Source organism: Pochonia chlamydosporia, chromosome 3 (genome assembly GCF_001653235.2).
Source record: "Pochonia chlamydosporia 170 chromosome 3, whole genome shotgun sequence".
Lineage (NCBI taxonomy): Eukaryota > Fungi > Ascomycota > Sordariomycetes > Hypocreales > Clavicipitaceae > Pochonia > Pochonia chlamydosporia.
In genome coordinates this window covers 4,829,268-4,850,909 of record NC_035792.1, presented here as the reverse complement: position 1 = coordinate 4,850,909, position 21,642 = coordinate 4,829,268, and the positions used below count along the sequence as shown (strand labels likewise).

The 21,642-nt window shown below is 51.9% G+C and overlaps 8 protein-coding genes across 8 annotated transcripts; 3 read left to right on the top strand and 5 right to left on the bottom strand.

The window, feature by feature from the left end:
- Positions 1-126: 126 nt before the first annotated feature.
- VFPPC_15923 (ARS binding protein Abp2) lies at positions 127-2,192 on the bottom strand (the record flags this gene model as incomplete). Its single annotated transcript, XM_018293676.1, has 2 exons — positions 127-1,773; positions 1,848-2,192. 2 exons carry the CDS (start codon positions 2,190-2,192, stop codon positions 127-129), a joined length of 1,992 nt encoding a protein of 663 aa, XP_018146015.1.
- Positions 2,193-3,913: 1,721 nt separating this feature from the next.
- VFPPC_13803 (hypothetical protein) lies at positions 3,914-4,771 on the top strand (the record flags this gene model as incomplete). Its single annotated transcript, XM_018291575.1, has 1 exon — positions 3,914-4,771. One exon carries the CDS (start codon positions 3,914-3,916, stop codon positions 4,769-4,771), a length of 858 nt encoding a protein of 285 aa, XP_018146014.1.
- A 533-nt stretch (positions 4,772-5,304) lies between these two features.
- Positions 5,305-7,032, bottom strand: VFPPC_13802 (deacetylase complex subunit Sds3; the record flags this gene model as incomplete). The annotated part of the gene is made up of 1 exon (XM_018291574.1): positions 5,305-7,032. One exon carries the CDS (start codon positions 7,030-7,032, stop codon positions 5,305-5,307), a length of 1,728 nt encoding a protein of 575 aa, XP_018146013.1.
- Positions 7,033-7,945: 913 nt separating this feature from the next.
- Positions 7,946-9,097, bottom strand: VFPPC_13801 (hypothetical protein; the record flags this gene model as incomplete). The annotated part of the gene is made up of 1 exon (XM_018291573.1): positions 7,946-9,097. One exon carries the CDS (start codon positions 9,095-9,097, stop codon positions 7,946-7,948), a length of 1,152 nt encoding a protein of 383 aa, XP_018146012.1.
- Positions 9,098-9,444: 347 nt separating this feature from the next.
- VFPPC_13800 (alanine racemase-like protein) lies at positions 9,445-10,385 on the top strand (the record flags this gene model as incomplete). Its single annotated transcript, XM_018291572.1, has 3 exons — positions 9,445-9,552; positions 9,648-9,819; positions 9,877-10,385. The coding sequence occupies 3 exons, from the start codon at positions 9,445-9,447 to the stop codon at positions 10,383-10,385; spliced, it is 789 nt and encodes a 262-aa protein (XP_018146011.1).
- A 120-nt stretch (positions 10,386-10,505) lies between these two features.
- Positions 10,506-15,076, bottom strand: VFPPC_13799 (hypothetical protein; the record flags this gene model as incomplete). The annotated part of the gene is made up of 5 exons (XM_022428894.1): positions 10,506-11,314; positions 11,993-12,098; positions 12,159-14,107; positions 14,174-14,508; positions 14,580-15,076. The coding sequence occupies 5 exons, from the start codon at positions 15,074-15,076 to the stop codon at positions 10,506-10,508; spliced, it is 3,696 nt and encodes a 1,231-aa protein (XP_022284527.1).
- Positions 15,077-17,383: 2,307 nt separating this feature from the next.
- On the top strand, positions 17,384-18,507 carry VFPPC_05271 (methyltransferase type 12; the record flags this gene model as incomplete). The annotated part of the gene is made up of 2 exons (XM_018284496.1): positions 17,384-17,608; positions 17,686-18,507. The coding sequence occupies 2 exons, from the start codon at positions 17,384-17,386 to the stop codon at positions 18,505-18,507; spliced, it is 1,047 nt and encodes a 348-aa protein (XP_018146009.1).
- Positions 18,508-18,702: 195 nt separating this feature from the next.
- VFPPC_05270 (ARP2/3 complex (p16-Arc)) lies at positions 18,703-19,441 on the bottom strand (the record flags this gene model as incomplete). Its single annotated transcript, XM_018284495.1, has 3 exons — positions 18,703-18,916; positions 18,983-19,110; positions 19,187-19,441. 3 exons carry the CDS (start codon positions 19,439-19,441, stop codon positions 18,703-18,705), a joined length of 597 nt encoding a protein of 198 aa, XP_018146008.1.
- Between the last annotated feature and the right edge of the window lie 2,201 nt (positions 19,442-21,642).

Sequence of the window (21,642 nt, the reverse complement as noted above, 5' to 3'; positions counted from 1 at the left end):
TGCGCCGTACCAACCAGCCACTCAGTCATGTCGTTGAATGACACAGATGTATACTCACCATCAACCGTAGCCGATGAGTGCAAAAGATGACACCACCGCTCATAACTCGCACACAGCACATCCCACTCAGAGGAATTCCCTCCCCAAGGCATTCATGACTTTGTCCCTCAAATCCGCCAAATCCTTATCCCTGGCCTCCATTTGCACCGTCAGCGCCTCATACTTCTGCTGCCAGTACTCCTTTGTAAACAGATCCTCCTTGGGATTCTGGCCGTCTTCTCCAGCGGTAGTAGGCACCTTCTTCGTCTTTGCCCACATGCTCGCAGGGACAACCTGTTCAAACGTAAACCCGCCCTTGACATGGCCGAAGCGGTATTCCCATTCGCACTTGTATGTGAACTGGCCACCGTCTTCGCTCAGACGCGTACACTTTGGTCTTGCTGTCACGAGGGTCGTGGAGCCGGCGAGAGCAGCGAGATTGATGAGAAACGCCTGGGGAGAGGTGGCCGTTTGGTACATTGTCTGAAGCATGGCGTGAACCATGGCTGCCGATTCTTCTATAGATACCTTCTTCGTCTCGTTGCCATGTATGTCTTGCCAGTCTGCCTCGCTCATGGAGCGGGTAAAATATGCTACGAGCACGTCCACGTTTGTGCGGTCGTCCATCTTGTCAAAGAAGTAGTCTGGCATTACCGAAGATTTGTCTGCGAGACCGCTAGTGTCACCCTGCTCGTAAGCATCTGCTGCCTCTCTTGCAAACCGTCTCCAGCCATCTTGATACTTGCTGTCGTCGCCAGCGGGGTACTGGTCATGTACTTCCATGCCGTTGGCTTGGGCTTGAGAAACCGGTGGGTGGGATGCTGGTGCTGGCGCTGGAGGTGTAGCTAGACGAACAGATCCGCCAGCTCGTTGAGGGACTTGTAATGAGATGCTTGGTCGGGAAGGTCTCGAGTCTCCTTTGTACGGTAAGTGTTGCTCCTGCTGGGAGGAGGGAGTGCCCTCATTATGATTGTCTGGAGTGTGGTGATTTAGGTGCTGATACTGCTGCTGTTGCTGCTGTTGTTGTTCCGGATGAAGCGGTGGCGGTGAAGCAGAAAACTGAGAAGTTACGGGATGTGGCTCATGAGTTGGTGTCCAACCTGGCGGAGGATACTGGCCTGGTCCGTCGACTGGTGTACGATTGATGGGGGGTCGACCTCGCGGCCGCGTACCAGGGTCCTGCCCAGCAGTTTTCCATGCTGATGACACGTTTTTCGCGCCTCGACGGTGGTTTGATAACTTTCCTTTGTTATGAGTCACTGCTGATCGAGGCTCCAGGGCATCGTCCCAGAATGTGCCTCTGGTCGTGGGTGTGACTGCGGATTGCGGCCATCGACCAGCAGGTGTTTGTAGGAAATCATTTTGTCCCCATGCGGCGGGATTCTGCGGTCTCGATGGATCCAACGACACACCTCCTCGAGAGTCTGGATGCGCCGACCATGGCCCCGACGGTCCCTGACGATAATCGTCTACCGCAGATGTAGGAGAGAGACGTTGTCTTTGGGCTGCCGGCGATCCTGCCGCAGCGTCATCTCCTTCTGGTCTCTTTCGGCCTCTTTTGGGGCGAATATGAGGCAGCAGAGCCCTCAACGCCATGTCATCCTCTACGGCAACTCCATCGCGGACTGCACTTGCAATGGGGTTGGGATCTGTCGGAATTCTTGTCCAGTAGTCATTGGGTATGTTCATGAGATACTCAAAGAACGCCTTGACATGCATCGAATTCATCCATTTCTAAGACATTGTCAGTACTGACAATGGGAACAATAACATGTGTAACAAAGAACCGTCTTGGACGTGGGACTCACCTTTAACCGAACGCCATATTGTGCAACCTTTTGTGCACTCTCGTCCTTGGTAGGATCCGGCGGCTCGACTCCCAGAGTCGTGGTCAACTCGGTCCACGTTTTGATCTCCCTGTGGTAAAACTTCTTGACCAGCTCGAATATGGTAAATGTGTCAAAGGCCTTGCCGCCACTCCGAGGCGGCGTTCGAAACGCATCTCGCAGGGTTTCCGTGTCAGCGTCCAGTGGCAACGCAGGGTTACAGTAAAATATAAAGCGGACATAAGCTTCTTCTATAGACGCGGCGCTTACGTCTCTATCCGGCAAAGTGGGCCGCACAACGAACCCGTGTGGTGAGTGTGATGACATAGCCACTCGGTTGACTCCGTTGTTGTGATGTTGGTGCTCCAAAGCCGGAGCTGGGGGTTCAAGGTCTGACATGAGACCCGGGACCACCGAGGGCCCTTGCATGTAGTGACGGTACTAGCAAAAAATATATGTCAAGTTGTACCGGTCACGATGTTGGATGTCCTGAGGTGTCGGTAGCCGGGGGCTAATTTAGCCCTGCTTGCCGATGGCAGGCACTGTAGCCGACGACTCTAGCTGCAATATGTGTAATGATGGCTGGCTGTCTTTCCTGGCGTGCAACAACACGGCTTGCAGCTCGTGGTCGTACCGCCAAATTCTGTCGACTGACATTGACAGTCATGAAGGAGCCTTTGTCCTGCTAGGGTGGGGACGATGACTCTCCAGACCCTTTCCCGGGCGCGCGCATCCTTCGCGTTCCGAGATAACCAGAAAAACACTCGAGTCGGGAGTGAGAACAGGGATCGCACAATTGGTTCACGGTGCGGCAGGCTTTTCCCAATTGGAGTTGCAAACTGGTTCGATCCTGGATAAACGGCTGTTGCTTGTGCCTTGCATGTGGAAGATTGAGGTTGTAATTTGGTCAATGTGGCTGGGGAGAAATTGGGCAAAATAGGGGTTCAGAATGATGCACACTGTGTGTTAATGTAGCAAAAATAGTACATATTCACAGTGCAAGGAACGAATCCGCACGAGCTGATCTTTCCCCGCTCCCAGCTCCGGCCCAGATCGAGCTGATGGAAAAGTTATTTCCAGAGGGCCACAAGCTAGCGGGCATAAACACGTCAGACGCCCGGTGGCAGAAATAGTGGGCAATCGGTTACTGTTGCATGAGGAAGTGCGCCAGTGGTTTGTTGTGCATATTTGCAAAGGATAGCATGGAACCGCCGTGGAAAACTTTGGATCGTGAGTTTGCTCATCATCCTGCACCATCTACAGAATACTTCTCATCTGCAGGAACCTCATCATAACAGGCTACACCGTGCTTCATCTTGTCTTTGCTAGCTAACATCGATGACAGTACATAAGCTGCTCCTAGACAGTTTCGTCCTAGCTATTTAGTTTCCAGATTGCCACCGTCACTGCCTTTGAGAATCCCACGGATGAATCTCACTCAGTTCACCACGACAACTCAACCACCATCCATGACGTGAACAAAATACAAGAAAGTATGCATTCTTAAAGTCCTTCTCCGTGATTCCATTCACGCGTCATTCCGCAGTCAAATCCATCAAGCACGCCATCTCAAAATAAAGAGGGGTCCCGTCTGCCGTGTCCGCCCTTGGCTATTACCGACCGAGTCTGGCCTCTCTAAATGCCCGAAATGGAGGTTACTAATCGCATGCCTTACAAATGTCGAGGTGCCGCCAATGCTTAACCTCGGGCCATGACGTGACCGATTGATTTACGCCCTGCGGTTAATGGATTGCGCCCGAATGGTTCAATGAGAAGCCGTTGAACAAATGATTGATTTCAAATCGAATGCCAGACTATTGAACCTGTTGCATGTTTAAGCAGCGTATATAAACAGCTGCAGCCATCCTGCGAATATTCAACATATTTACACTCCAGAATTATATGCTTGGTTAGCTCTCTATTACAGCTTACCTACCTACACTTGCCTTTCATCGCAACTGTTTACAAGTTCACCACCAATTTAAACTCACCACATCGTGACACAAACCCATCGCACTTACACCAAAACACCAATCATCATCACCAGCATGGCCATCCCATCCAACGACAGAGTCCCCCGCGGCGACGTTACCGCCTCTCTAAACTACTACTCACCACCGGCCGACAAATCCGCCGCTCCATTCAACTACGTCGACGCTCCCCCAGCCGGCCAACCAACCCGCAACTACAGCGACTTAACGCAGGAAACGCGCATCCACGACCTCCGTGGCCAGGAATCCGCCTTCAACCTCGACAAGGACGCCTTCCAAGTCATTTCCAACGTCGGCCCGTCCTCTGAATCCTCCTTCACCGAGGACGACTCCATCAAGCAAAACTACTACCCGGAGGTAGAGCAGGTCCTGCTCAAGCACATCCCCGGCTCCAACAAGATTCACATCTTCGACCACACCATCCGTCGGGCTGATCCGTCTTCGCCCCGCAACCCCGTCACCAGAGTGCACATTGACCAGACGGCGCCGTCGGTGGAGAAGCGCGTGCGACGATACTTCCCCGACGAGGCAGAGAGCCTGCTCAAGGGACGGTACAGGATCGTGAATGTGTGGCGGCCATTGAACAAGAAGCCCGTCGAGTCGTTCCCGCTGTCGTTTGCCAGCACGTCCACCTTGGAGGATGGGGATGTGGTTCCCATCCAGCACCGGTATCCGGACGGGTACACCGGGGAGACGGCGGCAATCAGGTACAATCCCGCGCAAAAGTGGTATTATCTCAGTGGGATGACGGGCAGCGAGAGACTTCTCCTGGAGTGTTTTGACAGCGAGTCGTTGAAGCCGGGGAGTGGAATTGGCGGACGTGTGCCTCACACGGCGTTTGTTGATCCGCGGACGAGGCAGGATGCAGAGGGTAGGGAGAGTATCGAGGTGAGGGCATTGGTCTTTGGGCCATGAGGAATGGGACTGGTTGGATGTGTGTTTATATATGTGGGCTTTTTATGTGCTTGGGTATTAATGTGTGTATTTTACGATGCGTCGAATCTAGACGCTTGCATTGCAACAAGGAGTCATGAGGGTTTGCCAAGGATAATCAATTAACGCCTAAATATATCTATGCTGCCAAGTACGTCAATGGCAATGCGCAGCCCAGTCAAAGAGTTCGTGAGTTAAGTAAGTAAACGTTTAGGAAACCGTGACGAAACGCAAACACAACAACATTGGAAACAAAAAATGCAAGAAGCCAGCAGTACACGTCCGGTTGTCCAAGCAAAAACAGGAGATAAGAAAAAAGGCGGGAATATCAATATATCCCTGCCAGCCATGCTTGTGTAACGGGAGAAGCAGCCACCTCATCATGTGCACCTTTTACCCCCCATCCACGGTATACCAAAAAACGGAACCTTCAAAGCATGACAAGAGCAAGACAGAGACGCCGTCGCTGGATGGCAAAAATACAAAACCACCAATGCTGATCCCCAAGAAACGCACTAGCCGCGACGACCTCTACCGCGTCCACTTCCTGTCGTGCCCTGTCGGCTCATGGCCACCCCGCCGAGACTGCTCTGTCTGCTCATCGGTATGGCGGACGCCGAGTATCCCGCCACGGACTGGTTGGAACCGCCGTGGCCGGGGCTAGGTTGGTCTCGCAAGCTGCTCGTGGGGATACCAAGAGAGTCGCGAAAGTTTTCGGGGTCCTCTCGTGCAGCACTGGTAATGGCGACGAAGCGGCCCTGCTGGTACGGGATGGAGACGGCTTCGAGAATCTTGCGCAGGCCAGTCGGCGCATCGAGGTGTGCGCCGGGCTTGTGAGAGTGGTCATACTGTTTCAGGAAGCCCATGACCGACAGATCGGATACAATGTCGTCTTGTGACAGTGGCACCGGGAAGTTTTGGTCCGCTGTACGGGGATACGGTTTAAGATACTGCTGGGGCACGTGAGGAGGCATCTTGGGCGGCTCCTGGGCATGCATAAGGTCCAGGTTGGCGGGGACTTCAAAGTTGGCAATGCCTTCGACGCCGAGAATCTTGTCGTCCAAGAAGTTTGTGTTTGCGCCGCCCCTGGTGCTACGAGTGGCGTGTGAGACCTGGCGTTCCATCATGGGCGCAGAAGGAACAGAGTCGGCGTCATTGTCATCTCCGTTTGCCGAGTCACTGTCGTCGGGGGAGGAAGCGTTGCCGTTGACACGGTTGCGCAGGATATACTGATGAGCAGCCAAGGCCGCGCTATTGTAATGCAGAGACAGCTCCTTGTCGGTGAAGAGCTTGTCGATGCTGTACATGGGGCCGTTTTGCTTCGCAGCAGCACGTGCCTTTTCCGACTGCCACAGGGGAGTTGTGCTGTTGGGATCCAAAGCGCGGCGCATCGGTGCTGGCGATCCGTCGTCCTCGCCGGGGTTTCGCTTTCGCTTCTTGTCGGAGAACATTTGAAGGTCATCGGCATCCTTACGAAGCCGTGTCGCGCGCTTCCCGTGGGTGCCGCCGGGGCTGCCGGGGTTGGTGAGAGAAAAGTGATTGGGGTTCAGGAGCAAGGCATTGGAATCGTTAATCTCCAATACTTCCTTTTCCCTATTCAATCGGTTCTTCTTGTGTGTGAGGGTGTTGATAAGTCGGTCGCGCAGGGTACCGGTCAGAGCCATGTGTTCGCGCCGAGCCGTCTCGACCTTGTAAGCGTGGGTGTTTTTGTACTCTTGTACTTTTCGTTCATATTCGTTCTGGAGAGAGTAGGAAAGGGCCATGTCAGCTGTATTCGATAGCAGAAAAATAAATTTGTGGGAGAAGCAATTCCCTCCTTGGCCGGTCTTGCCCACCTTTGATTGTGTCAATTGAAAATCGCGTATCTCAATGAGGTCCTCAATTTCGTCGATAAAATTGGGAAACTTGATTCCAGCCATGTCCATGAGGCTACGGGCCGACTCGGCATGAACCGGAGGTCCTTGAGTCTGTCTATGTTCCTTTTGCAGCTCGGCGGCGACCTCCAAGGCATTTGGATCGTATGGGTCGAAACGCTGGACGAGGCTGATCTCGTACTGGATCTTCTGGAGCTGGTCGCGATACGTCAAGTCTTGTTCGCGCTGAAACTTGTCCGTCATGCTCGACAGACGCTCCATGAGAGCCTGTCTTTTTCGGTCTCGCTTTGATTGTGTTGCTGGAGGCGGCGAGCGTCGCTCAGCCTTGCCGCCCAAGGCCGAGGGGACGGTATTGTCACTTGCAGCCATCTTTGGAGCTAGTAGACACGACTGTAAATGAAAGCAGATATTTTCTCGTCACGCACAGTAGAGAAGAAGAGGGCAGACGTAGATTGCAGAGCTGTGCGATTGCTGTTCTGCAAAAAATCCAACGTCGGCGCTCAGTCTTTGTCTCTCGTTCTCGGTGTGGTCTGTTTCGCAAAGAGAGGCAGACAGCAACAAGGAAACAAAAATCGGCAGCGCCGCCACACATGCGCTTGCAACGATTGAAAGAGGGCAACAAAAAAGATAGCGGCAGTTTATAAAAATAAAAAATACACCTAGGACCGAAGCAGCAGTGTGAACAGCAGCGACGACAAAGGTGAGTTGACGGGAATATTAGCAGCGTTGCAATCCGATCAGGTCAGGGCAGGTCAGCCGAACAAGTTCTGGTCTGTCTGTCTCTGGTCTGTCTGCGTCTCCGTCCGCTTCGTCGTTCTGCCCTCCAAACTGGGGCACGTCAAGGCGGTTGGTTGGATTGACTCAAGGTTGTGTTAGTCGCGGACCCGCTCACCGCCTGCCGATTGCGCCAAGGCTGGTTGAGCTGCGATTGGCTGGATGCAGCTTGCAACGGCTCCAAAGGGGCATCATGGGGTAAAGGTACCTCTCAATTGATCACTCCCAATACAGTGTGGAATTGATTCAATAATGATGTGTGCACTGTGACTCAAACAAAGAGACAGGCGGACGTAAATAGACTCAAAGACACCGTCATGTGTAGAAATGTCCGTGAATAGCTACCCATCTAATGAGTAAACGGTCTCCATTCGTCTATATTTGCATTCGTCTTATCCATTCTAACCCACACCCAACCTGACCCCTGTCATATAGCTTATCGACAGTCATATAACTCCAAGCCTTAGATTCACGTCCCTTTCATTCATATCGATATCATAACACATAATCACAGTCCACTCCTCAGCTTCTGCAACTGGCTAAGCAGCCCAAATCCCCCAGGCACCTTGGATTCCTCCTCAACCGCCTCCGCTTGTGTGCCCAGTCTCCTTGCCTGAGCAGCGGTTGTGCGGCCCTCCCTCCGTGCAGCCTGGTCCATCTCCCTCACCAGATCCCTATGCCTGTCCTCCACCATCTTGGCCAAGCTCTCGATGAATTTGTTGCGGCCCTTTTCTTCCGCTGTGCCCTTCCAAACGGTAGTCAGCTCCTTGAGTTCTTCGATTCTCGCAGCAGCCCTCTCGATGCCCTGTACGGGATCATCGCTCTTCTGCAGGAGATCTGATATTTCGTCACGAAGCTTTTGCAGAACTTGCTGGCCCTTGTCCTCGGAGCTTTGCTGCTCGGACCCGGGGTCTGGCGCGGAGACAGACAGGAACCCCGAGCTGACGGAGACTTCCGACGGCGGAAAGGTAAAGTCCATTGCGTCGCCAAATGTTTTGATGACGGACTCTAGGCGTGATCTGACAAGAGTCAAGGTTTGTAGCTGCTTGATGTATTCTGGATCATGTGAGTTGTTGTTGGCCTCTCCCGAAGCGGCATGTTGATCGGATGGTGCTGAGGCGTCCGCCGCATCCTTCTCCTTGTCCTCGTCATCTGCCTTTTTACTCGCGTCCTTTTTGTGGTCATTATTCGCTTGTAGGCCGCCCGGGATAAACACCTGAATATCTTCCTTGAGAGTCTCATGCAACGTCTCGGAAAAACTCAAAGTCTCGCCCCTCAACAACTCCACCTCATATGCCAACCTGCTGCCGCTTCTCAAAATCTCATCCGTCAACTGCGTCAGCGTTGTAGACAGCCGTGTAGTCTGGGCATTGAGTTGCGATAACAGCGTTTGTGTCTGCGTGGACAGCTCAGCGAGAGGGACCGCATTGCCTCCGTGAGAAGACGCCTGCTTGCTGGCGAGTGGCGGTAAAGTTGCGTTCAAATAGGCAGCAGGGTCAAAGGATGGGTTTAAGAAATCCTGGAGAAATTCGTCCGAGGTGTGTGTAGACTTGGGCTGGATTATGGCTTTGGATTGTTTGCGTGCATGTTGGCCATTTCTTATGGGTAGCGTGGCGGCATTGCTGCTTGTCCGTCTCCTGGCGTGCCTTTGTTCTGACATTTTGCCTCCGTGTAAAATCCCCAGACTGATGGCGCCCTTTTGCCGTCAGCAAATTACTGGCTGGCTTTTTGCCCTGCACTGCGCTTGCGTAGGCTTGCTTGTTAACGTAAGGGCGTCGATGTGAGTGAAACGTATCAGCTGGATGTGGATAAAGATGAGAAGTGGCATGCAATTGACACATTGAATGCCCGTAGCTTGAAGTGAAGCACAGCAGATGTCAAAAGTGGACCAGCCGATGATGACCCGGTCTACGACGACCACAGTCACCACTTTACCAACCCTCAGTCCATATCCTCCTTCACCAGATATTTTCTCGATTCTGTCAAAAATACATAGACAATTAAGAAATGACCGAGGTTGAGGAAATGCGTGTCGACCCCACGAGAGCCCAAGCTCTCATCTCTCAGCTGTCATCCGTCAAGGAGCGCATCAGTTCTCTGGCAAACGGTCGTAATGTAAGTACACCACCTCGTCTCACTTACATCACGCTATACCTGTCGACAGACATGACGTCTTCTCAAATTTCCATTTACCAATAAATACACTCTAGATTAGACTAGTCGCCGTTTCCAAGCTCAAGCCCGCAAACGACATTCTCGCCCTCCACCAAGCGCCAACCTCTCACGAGCACTTTGGTGAAAACTACACCCAGGAACTCACCCAAAAAGCACAAATACTCCCCAAGTCTATCCAATGGCACTTTATCGGCGGCCTACAATCAGGTAACTCTCTCTCATCATCCTTCCTCTATACATATCAAAACCTCTCACACCGCACAGGCCACTGCAAAACACTCGCCAAGATCCCCAACCTATTCTGCGTCTCGTCCGTAGACACCCTCAAAAAGGCAAATCTCCTCAACACCACCCGCGGCACGCTCCTCGCCTCGGATCCGTCGCTGCCAAAACTCTCTGTCCACGTACAAGTGAACACGTCGGGGGAGGAAGCCAAATCCGGCTGTGCGCCCGGCGAAGAAACCGTCGCGCTGTGTCGCGAAATCATCACCAATTGCTCCAATCTGCATCTTCTGGGGCTCATGACCATTGGCGCTATTGCACGTAGCCAGGCTACCACTGCGGAGAATGAAAACGAGGACTTTATCACGTTGAAGGAGCAGCGGGATTTGGTGTCCAAGGAATTGGGATTGGATAATGATAGGTTAGAGTTAAGCATGGGTATGAGTGAGGATTTCGAGGGCGCTATTGTGTTGGGCAGTGGTGAGGTGAGGGTTGGTAGTACAATTTTTGGGCTGCGGCCAGCAAAGGCAGATGCCAAGATTAAGGAGTAGGTGGTAAGACTAGCATTTGACACGAATACACCACAATGAAATCACACGTCACTCTAACAAGTACAGATGATCTCCTTGCTAGACATTCATGTTTGAGAAATAAACAACGTCCACGGCAGCTCATATTGGCGGCAACTCAATATCCATACCCCAGGGCATCTGTCCCTCATCCCCCATGATGCTAGCATTCACGAACAGCGTCTTGCCATCTCCAGCCGGGTACTCATCTCCAGAGCAATGACTCGTCTGGCGAAATTGCCTCTCATCCCCTCCATCCCCCAGCGAAGCAAGACTGTCGATAACAATCGACGCTTCATTATCAACATCTGTAAAATGAGACGGCTTCTCTGTCATTTGCTTCCGCCACGAAACCAACTTGGCACCCCATCCGTGATGAACGTGTCCGAAACAATGCACCAGGGGCTTCTTTTTCGCCACAGCTTCAAACAGCCCAGGGCAACCAATCCGTTTCCGATCCTCCGTCCTATCTAGAATGCCGTGCGGCGGGCCATGCGTCATGACCACACTCGTACTGGGCTCAATGTCGAATGAATGCTCGCCCGTATATTGAAACGCCCAGTTTCCGTCATTGGATGGCGTATACGGGCTCGCGTAGACCTTGAGACGTGCTCCATTCTGAAGCGAGAAGGAATACGTCCCTTCACGCAGAAAAGCTATCCCATCCTCTGCCGCATCTTCCAGCAACCGTTGAGCTTCACCAGGATGTCCAAATTGATCCCTCACAAGACCCCGGTCGATGGGCTCACCCGCAATACGATCCGCCTCGGCTAGTTTCTTCTCAAACGCAGATTCGTCAAGTGTGAAGTCGTGGTTCCCGGCAACGATCAACTTCAGGGGGGCTTGGATATCCTTGAGGAGCTGAATGGTTGTCCGTAGTTCGTCGAGCTTGGAGTGTTCTGTAAGATCGACTGAATAACGATGTCGGCGGTATGGGTAAGAGGTGATTTGAGGGGATGGCCATGCGTGCCGGAGATGATGATGAAGCGAGTTCTGATTTGTTTGGGGTTCATCGTGTCCATGACTGCGAGGCGCGCGAATGAATGTAGTCCGAGGGTTGCTAATTCAAGAAACCGTTGCTCAGAATGAGAGTGTGAAGAAACACTATCAGATTAGTTTGCGCAGGATGGCCTGATATCGTATGTAAAAGCCACGCTGAACCTAATCCACGTTAGTTCAACAGCCATGCGTAGTATGGCAACACATTGCTTATCTATGCAAAGTCTCAGAGCCAAGCGCCAACTCACAGACACGGAGCAGCATCACACTCGTATACTAATCCCAGCCAAGCACACACGACAGCAGCGTAAACGACACAAATCTCATTGAAAATCCTGGTATCAGCCCACATAAATGAAATACACTCTGCGTCCCAGCTATGCTTTTACAACTTCCATGCAGAGACCCCATTATGCATATTTCAAAAGTCAAACTTCCTCCATAACGCCAATATGCTTCCGCTCCACAGCTGTCTCTTGTAATACGTCACATCACGCCCTACCGCGCCAGTGAATTTCACTGCGCCGAGTCCTACGAAACCATTACGTTTCCAAAGGAATCCGAAATCTCCTGCCGGGTGGGAGGCTCACGGTACTCGGGAACAGTTGAGATGCCCTGAGAGAGTCTCTCCTGCATGAGTTTCAACATGATTGTCGGAACCGAGTCGTCGGTGGCACGGATTGTCATCCGGATCATCTAATCGTGTTAGACAGTTATTAGCCATTTCATTGCAATTCCATCAGCGTGAGGTCTTACCTGAGTAGAATAATTTGGTTCCAGACGCAAAAGACAGCCAAACTTTCCTCCCTCTGAAGTGTGCAACACGCTGGCGCCAACAATGTTCTTCGGGTTGGGGTCAACCATGTCCAGGACACGCCATCGGAAGCCCTCTACGGTATTGATGACAAATTTCTCCGTAATCTCTCTGGTGTTGTTCTTGGGGCCGGCAAGACCGAATATCTCCTGTGCCTCGCGCGGACCGGCTCCGATCTGCTTCCAGCGTTTGAAGAAGTCTTCGGCCGAGAGGTCTGCGGGGTCCATGAATTTGTGTGCGGCAACGGGCAGCTTCAACGTCACAGCCTGCAGAGCGCCTGCGAGATAGCTGATGCGCACGGTTGGGCTCTTTTCGAATATCCTTTTGGATTCAAACATGACGACCTGTTGCGTTTGTCCACCGGGGGCAATGGTGCTGTCGGGAAGGCCCTTGACGTCCCAAGTGAGTTTGCTCTTCTCACTTTCGTCCAGGTCGAGAGTGGTTGTAAAGGACGTCATGGGCGACGGCGACTTGTTGGAGAAGTATGTGATGAGACAAGCCATCTGACCGCGGTACTCGGATCGCACGCCAACCTGGACTTGACCATCTTCATACAGGATGCCGTCTGATCGAAGAATGAGTTTGTTGAAGCCCTTTTCCCAGCCAGGAGACAGGTGAGCGGCGCTAGCCAGATTGGGAGCCTTGAGCATCTTGGGTTCCGACGGTGATGGCGCATTCATATCCAGGCCAGCAAGATCATTGGCACCGTTAGCGTTCCCATTGGCCTTGCCGCCATTCATCGCAGCAGCAGAGCTAAAGGTTCTCTTAAGACCTCCTGGCTTGGCCATGCCCAGCTCGGTGCCATCAGCATTGGCGTCCTTGCCTCCGACGACCCAGGTCCGTCGATCACTGGTGTTGGCATGCTTTTGGTGGAGTCGGGAAAGAAGTGCAGACTCTCGCTCAGGGAACGGTGGCATCTCATCGCACACTGTCCTCAGCAGGTCGTCCGTGGGCAGGTTCGCCAAGGTCAGATATTCGCAGGCCCTCTGCTGCATTTCGGAGTCCAACGTGTGACTGTACACCTCAAATGTGTGGAGCAGTTGCGGCTTGATCTCAGGGAACAAATTGACGAACTTGATGAAGCATGACAAAATCATGGCCCTGGTGCTGGGCGAGCACCCAGACAGCTTTCCCTGGAGAGCCATAAACTGCTCGATTGGGCTGCAGCGCGTTTGATCGGCAACCAGGTGGCCAAACTCGCCCAGAATGTACGCGCCAATTTTGACCAACGTCTCGTGGCAGTGGTCGGACTTGACGTATTGCAAAGCAGTTTGCGCCGCATAGACCTGAAGCTCCTCGTTATTCGTGACGATTTGAATCACGCGTTGCCAGACTTCATCGCTAACGTGATCACCAGCCATGGCAATCAGGCGGAGCGAAATGTCAACGTACCACTGCACATCGGTGGCATACTTCTCCGTGAGAATGGCAATCTTAAGAACCATTTCTTCACGAATGGCAAAGTCGGCATTTTGGAGGAAATGCAGCAATTCACCAACAATGATTCTGGCATTAGTAGCGTCACACATGCTGTACAAAAGATCCAACCCCTTTCTGCGAACGCTAATGTCTCTGTCTTTGAGTGAGCCCAGGATTATGTCTTGGTGTTGTTTGATGGGTATCAGGGTTTCGGTTCGGGCCGCAAGATGTGTCATTGCCTCTAGACCCAGGTATCGTACGTTGGTCTCCCTGCTCTGAATGAATCGGCCCAGTCGAGAAGAAATCTGTTTCATGAGCGCATGCTCCGTGTCGAGATGGATGATGAGATTGATGGCTTCGAACAAGACGGCGTTTTGGGCATTGTTCTGTTGAACATTCTTGTTGGCCTCCATTGCCAGGTTCAGAATTCTCTGCAACGACTCTCGAATCATTTCACGGACGTGGGTGTCGTCTGTTTTGAGGTTAGATGTATTAGCAGCGAAGGGATGACAAGAAGAGACCAGGGGCAAACACATACCAGACGGCGGGAAGTACTGGAGCAGTCTCAACAGTTTGATTTGCAGCCATGGGCAGGGAACCTTGTAGTAGAGGTAGTCGGTGGTGTATTCGCCATCAATAATGATCCTCTTGAGTCGAGCGGCCGCCTTGGCATAAGCCCCCTTGTATCCCTCGAGGTTATCCTGGGCAAGTGCCATGACAAGCGAGGTGACAGACAGGGCAACTCCCAAGTCAGCATCATCCATGAGGTGAATAATGCGCTCGGCCCATTGGGGAGAGACAATGTCGGGATATTTGCGGTAGAGTCGCAGCAGCGTCAGGGCAGCCTTTTTCTTGACAAATGATTTTGAGGTCCTGCAAACAAAGAAAAGAAACGAAGAGTCAGCGCAAAAACACATCAACCAGGTCAGTCGACGGCAACGTACGGTGAAATGAGTAGTCTATGGACCTCGGAGCTAAGGGCTTCGCCCATCTCCCGTCCGCCGACATTAGCAATGGCATGCAAAGCCAAGCAGTTGAAAAGCTCATTATGGTCCAACAGGTCTTTGCGAATGCTGTTTACGACAAGATGCAGCAGCTCGTGCTTCTCGTGGAGGAAGAGGGTCATGGCGAGGTAGCCAATCTGTTTTTCGGAGTACTTTTGCGCCGAGATGAGGTTCACGGCCTCGAGGTGACCGAAGTCAACGTTCCATCCCAAAATGTAAATGTACAGCAGTTTGCAGACATATTTCTTCTTGTGGTAGCCGCTGAGGTTGCCGTCCTTGAACTTTTGTCGGATATTGGCGAGTTCCTTGTTGATGCGCTTCTCTTCCAACTCGCGAGCCCGGGCGTTTCTCAAGTCGGCAATAAACTGGACCAAACCTCGCATGTTGGCATTGCTACTGCTTGAGCGGCCCAGAAAGCCGCTTCCGGGAGCCGACATTGTTGAAGTCGCCTTCGTCACCGTCAGCCCCTGGCTGGTGTGGTCGTCTCCTTTCCCTCAAATACCGTCGCGGTAGGGTATCGTGTTGCTGTGGATGTCGGTGAGAAGATAAATTAGTCGTCAATGGAGCACGGGTCCGGTCGCATAGTCAAAGCCTCTGGCGCAAATAGCAACCGATGGTATCGTCGTCCGATGTAGTCGTTCTGATTCAGAGTCGTGCTGCACGGATGCGCGGCGAGGCTTGGCTGTGGGCGGGAGCTACGGCAATGGGGTTGGTCCAATGCCAAAGTCTGCGCAGCAGTGCCAAACAAGAACAAGTCTGAAATGCGCAAGCAAGGGAGCAAACAAACTCAGCTGCAGGTCCTTTCTGCAAACCTGCGACAGAATGAAGTTTGCACGCGCGCAGACTAATGAACACGTTTGAGGGCGATAGCTGTTGTTGATGATCTTGAAGAAGAGAGGGGTCTTGTCTTCTTTCCAAAGCTGCACGGGGACGCAGACGTCAAATTGCCAATTGAATGGACTGACATGGGTCAAATGGATTGACTCCTTGTCTTCAGCAGACTTGGGCCACCAGTGCCCGCCAAGTTGACTGCTCCACATGCAGCGGCTTGGTTCGCCAACTGGTTCTTGGTCAGGCCTCTTTGGGCGGTGATTTCTGCCACTGTAGTAAAAATTAGGGGGGGGGGGCGTTTTACGGTCGCAGTACGATGCAGAGGTCGATTTGTGGTACAAGTACGGTACAGAGACAACCAGACAGCACAGTATACAGACAGCAGTATAGTATAGAGATAACAGCACAATACCGAGACAGCAGCACAATACAGAGACAACAGCAGGGTACAGTGACAACAGCACGGTGTAGAGTCCCCTGATTGGTACAGGTAGGATCTAATAAAGTATCTTCTTACCTGATGCTAACTATAAGAAGTTCAAGATGCAACCTTTTCAAGAGCCAGGCAAGGCAGATTTTGTGGCTGGAATAGACACAATACAAGATATCCCGCCAATAACTACAATGCGACTCACTTCGAGCGGATATTGCGTCCAACTATCACTATTCAGCCTTTGAATGATTAGGCGGAGCTTTCCCTAAGTGAAGAGTGATGAACCCAGGGCAAGCAAGTTGCGCCATAGGCTCCCGCTTTGCCTCTTTAAACGGAAATATATGAGGCTGTCCCCAAGCCTCTGATTGGTTATTCGTAAAATACTCTTCGGCGACTGGTCAATAGAAATAAAGCCATACCTTATTTATTGAGGTGTATCGCGGTGTATCTCGCGATGTATCTTTTTGGTGTCAATAAGAGAAGCCGGCTGCAGGCCAAAGCTCGCCGCAGGCGGCCCCCGGAGGGAAAAAACAAACAAGTACACTTATGAACATTAAATACTGTTTTTACGCTGCCAAATCATAATTGGGATGTGACGGTTATATTGTGGGTTAGTAAGGCAAAAGTGAGCCTTTACGGGTGCGCGTGCAGACATCTCAGAATAAATAGCTTCATAACGCTGCCTCTGCAAAAAGATAACACCCTCACCAGGCAACTCCAATGGGAGGCTAGGGCTCCCTCCGCTTTCCCTATCGCTAGGACGAATTCTTCGTCATCAGTGTATTTTACAACATCAACTCTACCTTTAGCTAGGGCGTTCTACTTTTTTAAGAACCTTAAAAGCTGGCTCCAATTTAATGGTTACAAATTTCCTCCCCCAAAAACTTAATACACCACTCTAATGCCCAAGCTTGCACCCAGATTCACGGGCGCCAGGTTTGGGTATCTACATCCCAGATAACCCAATATGCGTTAAATACGTTATTTTCTGGTGTATTATTGGTATAGACTTGTGTGTGATTCTTATTATTGCCTTCTAAGGGGGGGACTATGGGCGATAAATCCAAGCCAATTAGGATAGTACTGGTAGCAACTTTTGGGATTGGCACCCTTTGCCACAGAGTATTTTGCGTTCATGGGGTATTGCTTAAATTGTCGAGGATGATATGGTGAAGTGACCACCTGGTTTTAAGTGCATGCCTGGATGGTCCGCATTGAGCGGGGTCCACAGCTTGAGCTGCAGCACTCCAACCTCGATTGATTGGCTAGGGCCGACGTCAATGACCAAAATTGAATCCGTCATTCAATCCAATATGAGCTTCCATCTTCACGACGTCAGTGAAATATTATACCCACGTCTCCCTATCCCTTAATCTCATCGCCTCAACGCCATTTATTCTTGTCCTCCCTCTCGTTCTGGCATACATATGGTCTGCGCATTCACCTGAATGTAATGTCAGTGTGCTTGCGACAAAGCCCAATGGGCACAAGCTTCCACAGAATATCGCCTCTCGCCAGCGCATCCCTCCATCTAACCACCAGACGAACCTATGCCGTTCACTCCTCAGGCGCACCGAGATTTCAAGTATTTAACCGGCGAGCAAAATGGATGCAAAAGGAGCGCGCTGCTTCCAAAGCTGACGAGAGTCGGCAAGCAGACTACCTCAAAGACGAGGTTGCCATCCGCGTAACGGAACGACTCCTGGTATGAATTGAACTCTTCCACCTGGCACACTCTTTTCCTCAATCGACAAGCATGTAGGCTAACAAACCACATCACAGGACATCAACCGACACTTTTCCAAAGTTCTAGACCTAGGCGCCAACTCTTGCAACCTGGCTAGAGCGCTCGTCCGCGAGAACCCCGATCCCGATCCAGCCACGCCCGAATCACAGCCTCTCGCAACACGTATATCCGAACTAATTGCTGCCGACTCATCAGAAACGCTACTTTACCGTGACTCGGATCATGACTTCAACAAGAAGCTCAACATCACGCGGCAGGTCCTGGACGACGAGGAGAGCATCCCGTTTGGGCCAGAATCCTTCGACATGGTCATGAGCTCGCTCAGCATGCACTGGATCAACGACCTGCCCGGAATTCTGTCCCAGATAAACAGCATATTAAAACCGGACGCTCCGTTCATCGGTGCCATGCTCGGCGGAGACACGCTCTTTGAGCTGCGCACGTCTCTGCAGCTCGCTGATTTGGAACGGAGGGGCGGTTTGTCGCCGCACGTATCGCCGTTGGCAGACGTTCGAGACGTGGGCGGGCTACTGCAAAAGGCGGGTTTCAAAATGTTAACTGTGGACGTGGACGACATCATTGTCGATTACCCCGACACGTTTGCGCTGATGCAGGATCTCCAGGCCATGGGGGAGAATAACGCCATCCTGGGACGAGAGATGGGTCCCATTCGTAGAGACGTCCTCCTTGCCAATGAGGCTATTTATAGAGAATTGCACGGAAATCCGGATGGTTCTATCCCCGCCACGTTTAGAATCATCTACATGATTGGGTGGAAGGAGGGTGAGAATCAGCCGAAGCCGCTGGCCAGAGGCAGTGGTGAGGTCAACCTGAAGGATATCCTGGAGAAGAAGTGAAGAACCGCACATACTATGTAATTGTAGCCCTCGCGGCATGTGACAATACAACACATTTCAAGACACCAAGGTCTCACGCTCCTGGTTGTGAGTTGTGTTATAAAGTGATATTCTTCTTTATTCGTCATTACAAGCCCTTTTAAAACTCGGCGCCTAAAACGTCAAACTGTCGCCGCCCATCTATCCCCTGACTGTCTACACCCTCCGCCAGTCCGTCATGGTCCGTCCAATGCATCCCAGTCCCGCAACCTCAACAAGCTTCTCATGCCAGCTAAGCAGAACGCTCATTGCCGTAGAAGCTGACTCGTTCGTAGCACCAGGTCGAGCACCGACCTGGCTGAACCCTCCCGTGGATTGCGGTGTGACTTTTGACGCTGATTTCGGGTGGCCCATGGCCATTCCCTTGTAACTACGCACAGGTTAACATTGTTCTCAGGGGGACGTCTTCGGGCAGTCGTGCAACTGTCGGACATACATGTACTTCATGAGGACGTCGAGACACTCGCTGCCGCCTTGTGATTCGTAAATTCCCTTGAGGAGGGGGCTCATCTCGCTCGCCTTGATGGACTGCAGAACCTCAATGATGGTCTGGAGATGTGCGTCCTACAATAAACCCATTAGCACTCTTGCTCTGTCTCGGCTGACAAAACCTGGCTCCGTCTGTCAAAACTCGACGTACCTTTGCCCCCTCTGTTCCATTATACACAGGCGTCTCCAGACATCCCCTCAGGGCGCCTTCGGCATCGCCTCCTCTCAGCAACTGTCTAACCTGGCCAGCCAACTGGCGCACCTCTGCTTCGCTAATCTCGGGTTGGGGCGGGTGTAGTGTCGAGGTGTCAAAGTTGACGCTCGAATCTTCGTTGTATGCGTCGATGTTGATGGTTCGCCAGGCGTCGCTGAGCGTGGCGCTCGTGTGTTGCTGGATGATGGACATGGTCGTGCAGTGATTCGAGACGAGGAGAGTAGGTACGGAGAGGCGATGTCCGGGAGGGATGTGTATGGTTGTGGATGTTCAGGATTCAGGAATAGGATTGTCGGTTTGCGGCTGTTGATGCGGCAGACGTCAGACGGAGCTGCGTCACGGAGTGCGGGGCGGGATGGCGGAGCTCAAGTGCTCCATCCATTGATGTCTGGCACTGGTCTTCAGCTTGGATGGCCCGCTCAAGGCCACATTGAGCTTGTATCGGACTTGATTGAAGATGTAGCCAGATACGGTCTATTCATGGCGCAGTAGCCCTTTGCACAAACAATTCACAAGATAATACCGACTACTTTGGCGCTTTAGTATCAATCTTGTATAGGTAGCTCCTTTCTTACGTTGCGAAATACGAAATCCTTGCCACGCCACTATTTACTCTCTTGGCTGCAATGCATGTAGTCAGATTCAACTGAGCCTCGCACCATGGTAATTCTGATGGTGCATGGACAACAAGCAGTCAAGCCCCTGATGGTAAAACCAAGCGACAGGCCACATTAGCAAGCATAGACTCAGGAAGAAGGGAATCCTACGTACAATAATGCACTAGTTATATCTGATGATGCGGTCTTGATTTACCACCTACCCTATGGGACGCGCCTCGTCCAAACTCGATCCCATTTTGCAGACATGTTTCCTACATAAAGCATATTCTTATGCCCAGGTCATGTCATATTATGAGATCGACACTGAAAATGTATTGCATTGTAATCCAAATTTCATCGCATGTCCACGTATGATCGCCAAGCCGACCAGTCAGATCAAACTTGATGAGTTGTAGTAATTTCTCAAGGTTACACAAGTTTGGCAGGCCCTTTGCCGGCGAAATACATCAGTGATGGTGTTCCATGCAGCAGCCGCAGGTTTCAGTTCTCTAGGACCATGAAATACCGCCGTGAGGCCGTATCCTAAGCAAGACTTCGTAGGAAGGGTGCTTCATGCGCCTCCTTTCTCTCATACTCATGACAACCAGCGTTGTTTCAGTGAGTTGAGGGAACCGGGCCAACAAAAAGTTCTGGAAACCCGTCCCCCATTCGGGACATGGACAAAGCCCACTTCATTTCGCTTTTGGATGCTGCAAGACCCTTTCGGAAATATTCCAGATGATGCAGCAGAAAGCCTCATCAACGGTCTTCCAAAAAGCCCAGATGCCCATTGGGTGCCGTGCCTTGCCCCTGGGTGACCAAGTTTGCGTGGCCCACCATGATCCCTAAGACCCTTCTTTGGCTGGGACAGGTATCTCCTTAGTGTTGTGCTACGTACTGATGGAAAATTTTTAAAATGAATGACAACGACAAGGCGGAAGACTTCCCCGACACCCTGCCAACTTGCTCGCCAGATGAATGAGAGAGGCAAAGCCCCTTGCAAGTACGGAGTAGGTACTCTGTAACTTGGTAGGGGTGGCACTAACAAAACGTCGACGGTCTGGCAACCCCAGACAACGCGGAATGACGATTGACGATGCGTGGCAAAATTTTTACTCCTGGTCAATGTCCGTCTGTGGCGTCGGTTTGACGCACAAATCACGACCTCAAAGGAAGAATGTTTGCTGGATGACGCTGGTTGTTGTCATGCCAGGGCATTTTGTGAGCACACCAAGGGATCAACGCAACATGGCATGCATCCCCTTGGTTTGTTGACACGTTGGACATGGCCAAAGGCAGCTCGATGATGCTGGCGCTCTGCTCCACAGCAGACCCGGACGGTGCGGCTCGAATATTGACTCGTTCTAGAAGGCGTCCTTGGAACGTGGCTGGCTCTGGGGACACCAGCTCCCTCGGCGCCTCACCTGCAACAGCACAGGCACCTTGAGCCTGGTGTACCTGTGCTGTTCACAGGTCTTTGGGCCTGGCTGTCCATTTTGCACCAGATGTGGTCTGGTACTGTCTAGTTCCCAGAGTATGGCCCGCTGGCTGTGGACCAAGTATTCCCATCAAGCGTTGAGCTCGGCATTGGGCATCTTATCTGCTTCCTTGCCTGGCTAGATTGCCAAGGAGGTGGAACTGCTGAATGACTCCGTCAAAGCAGATTCACCCGTAATTGCCAATTCGTCGTCGCGGACCCTGATACAACAAAATGTCCCCCCGTAATGCAGTGAGACAGTTTGCTGAGTGCTTGACAGAGTGCGTTCTGAGCGAGTCAACTGAGACTGCCACCCA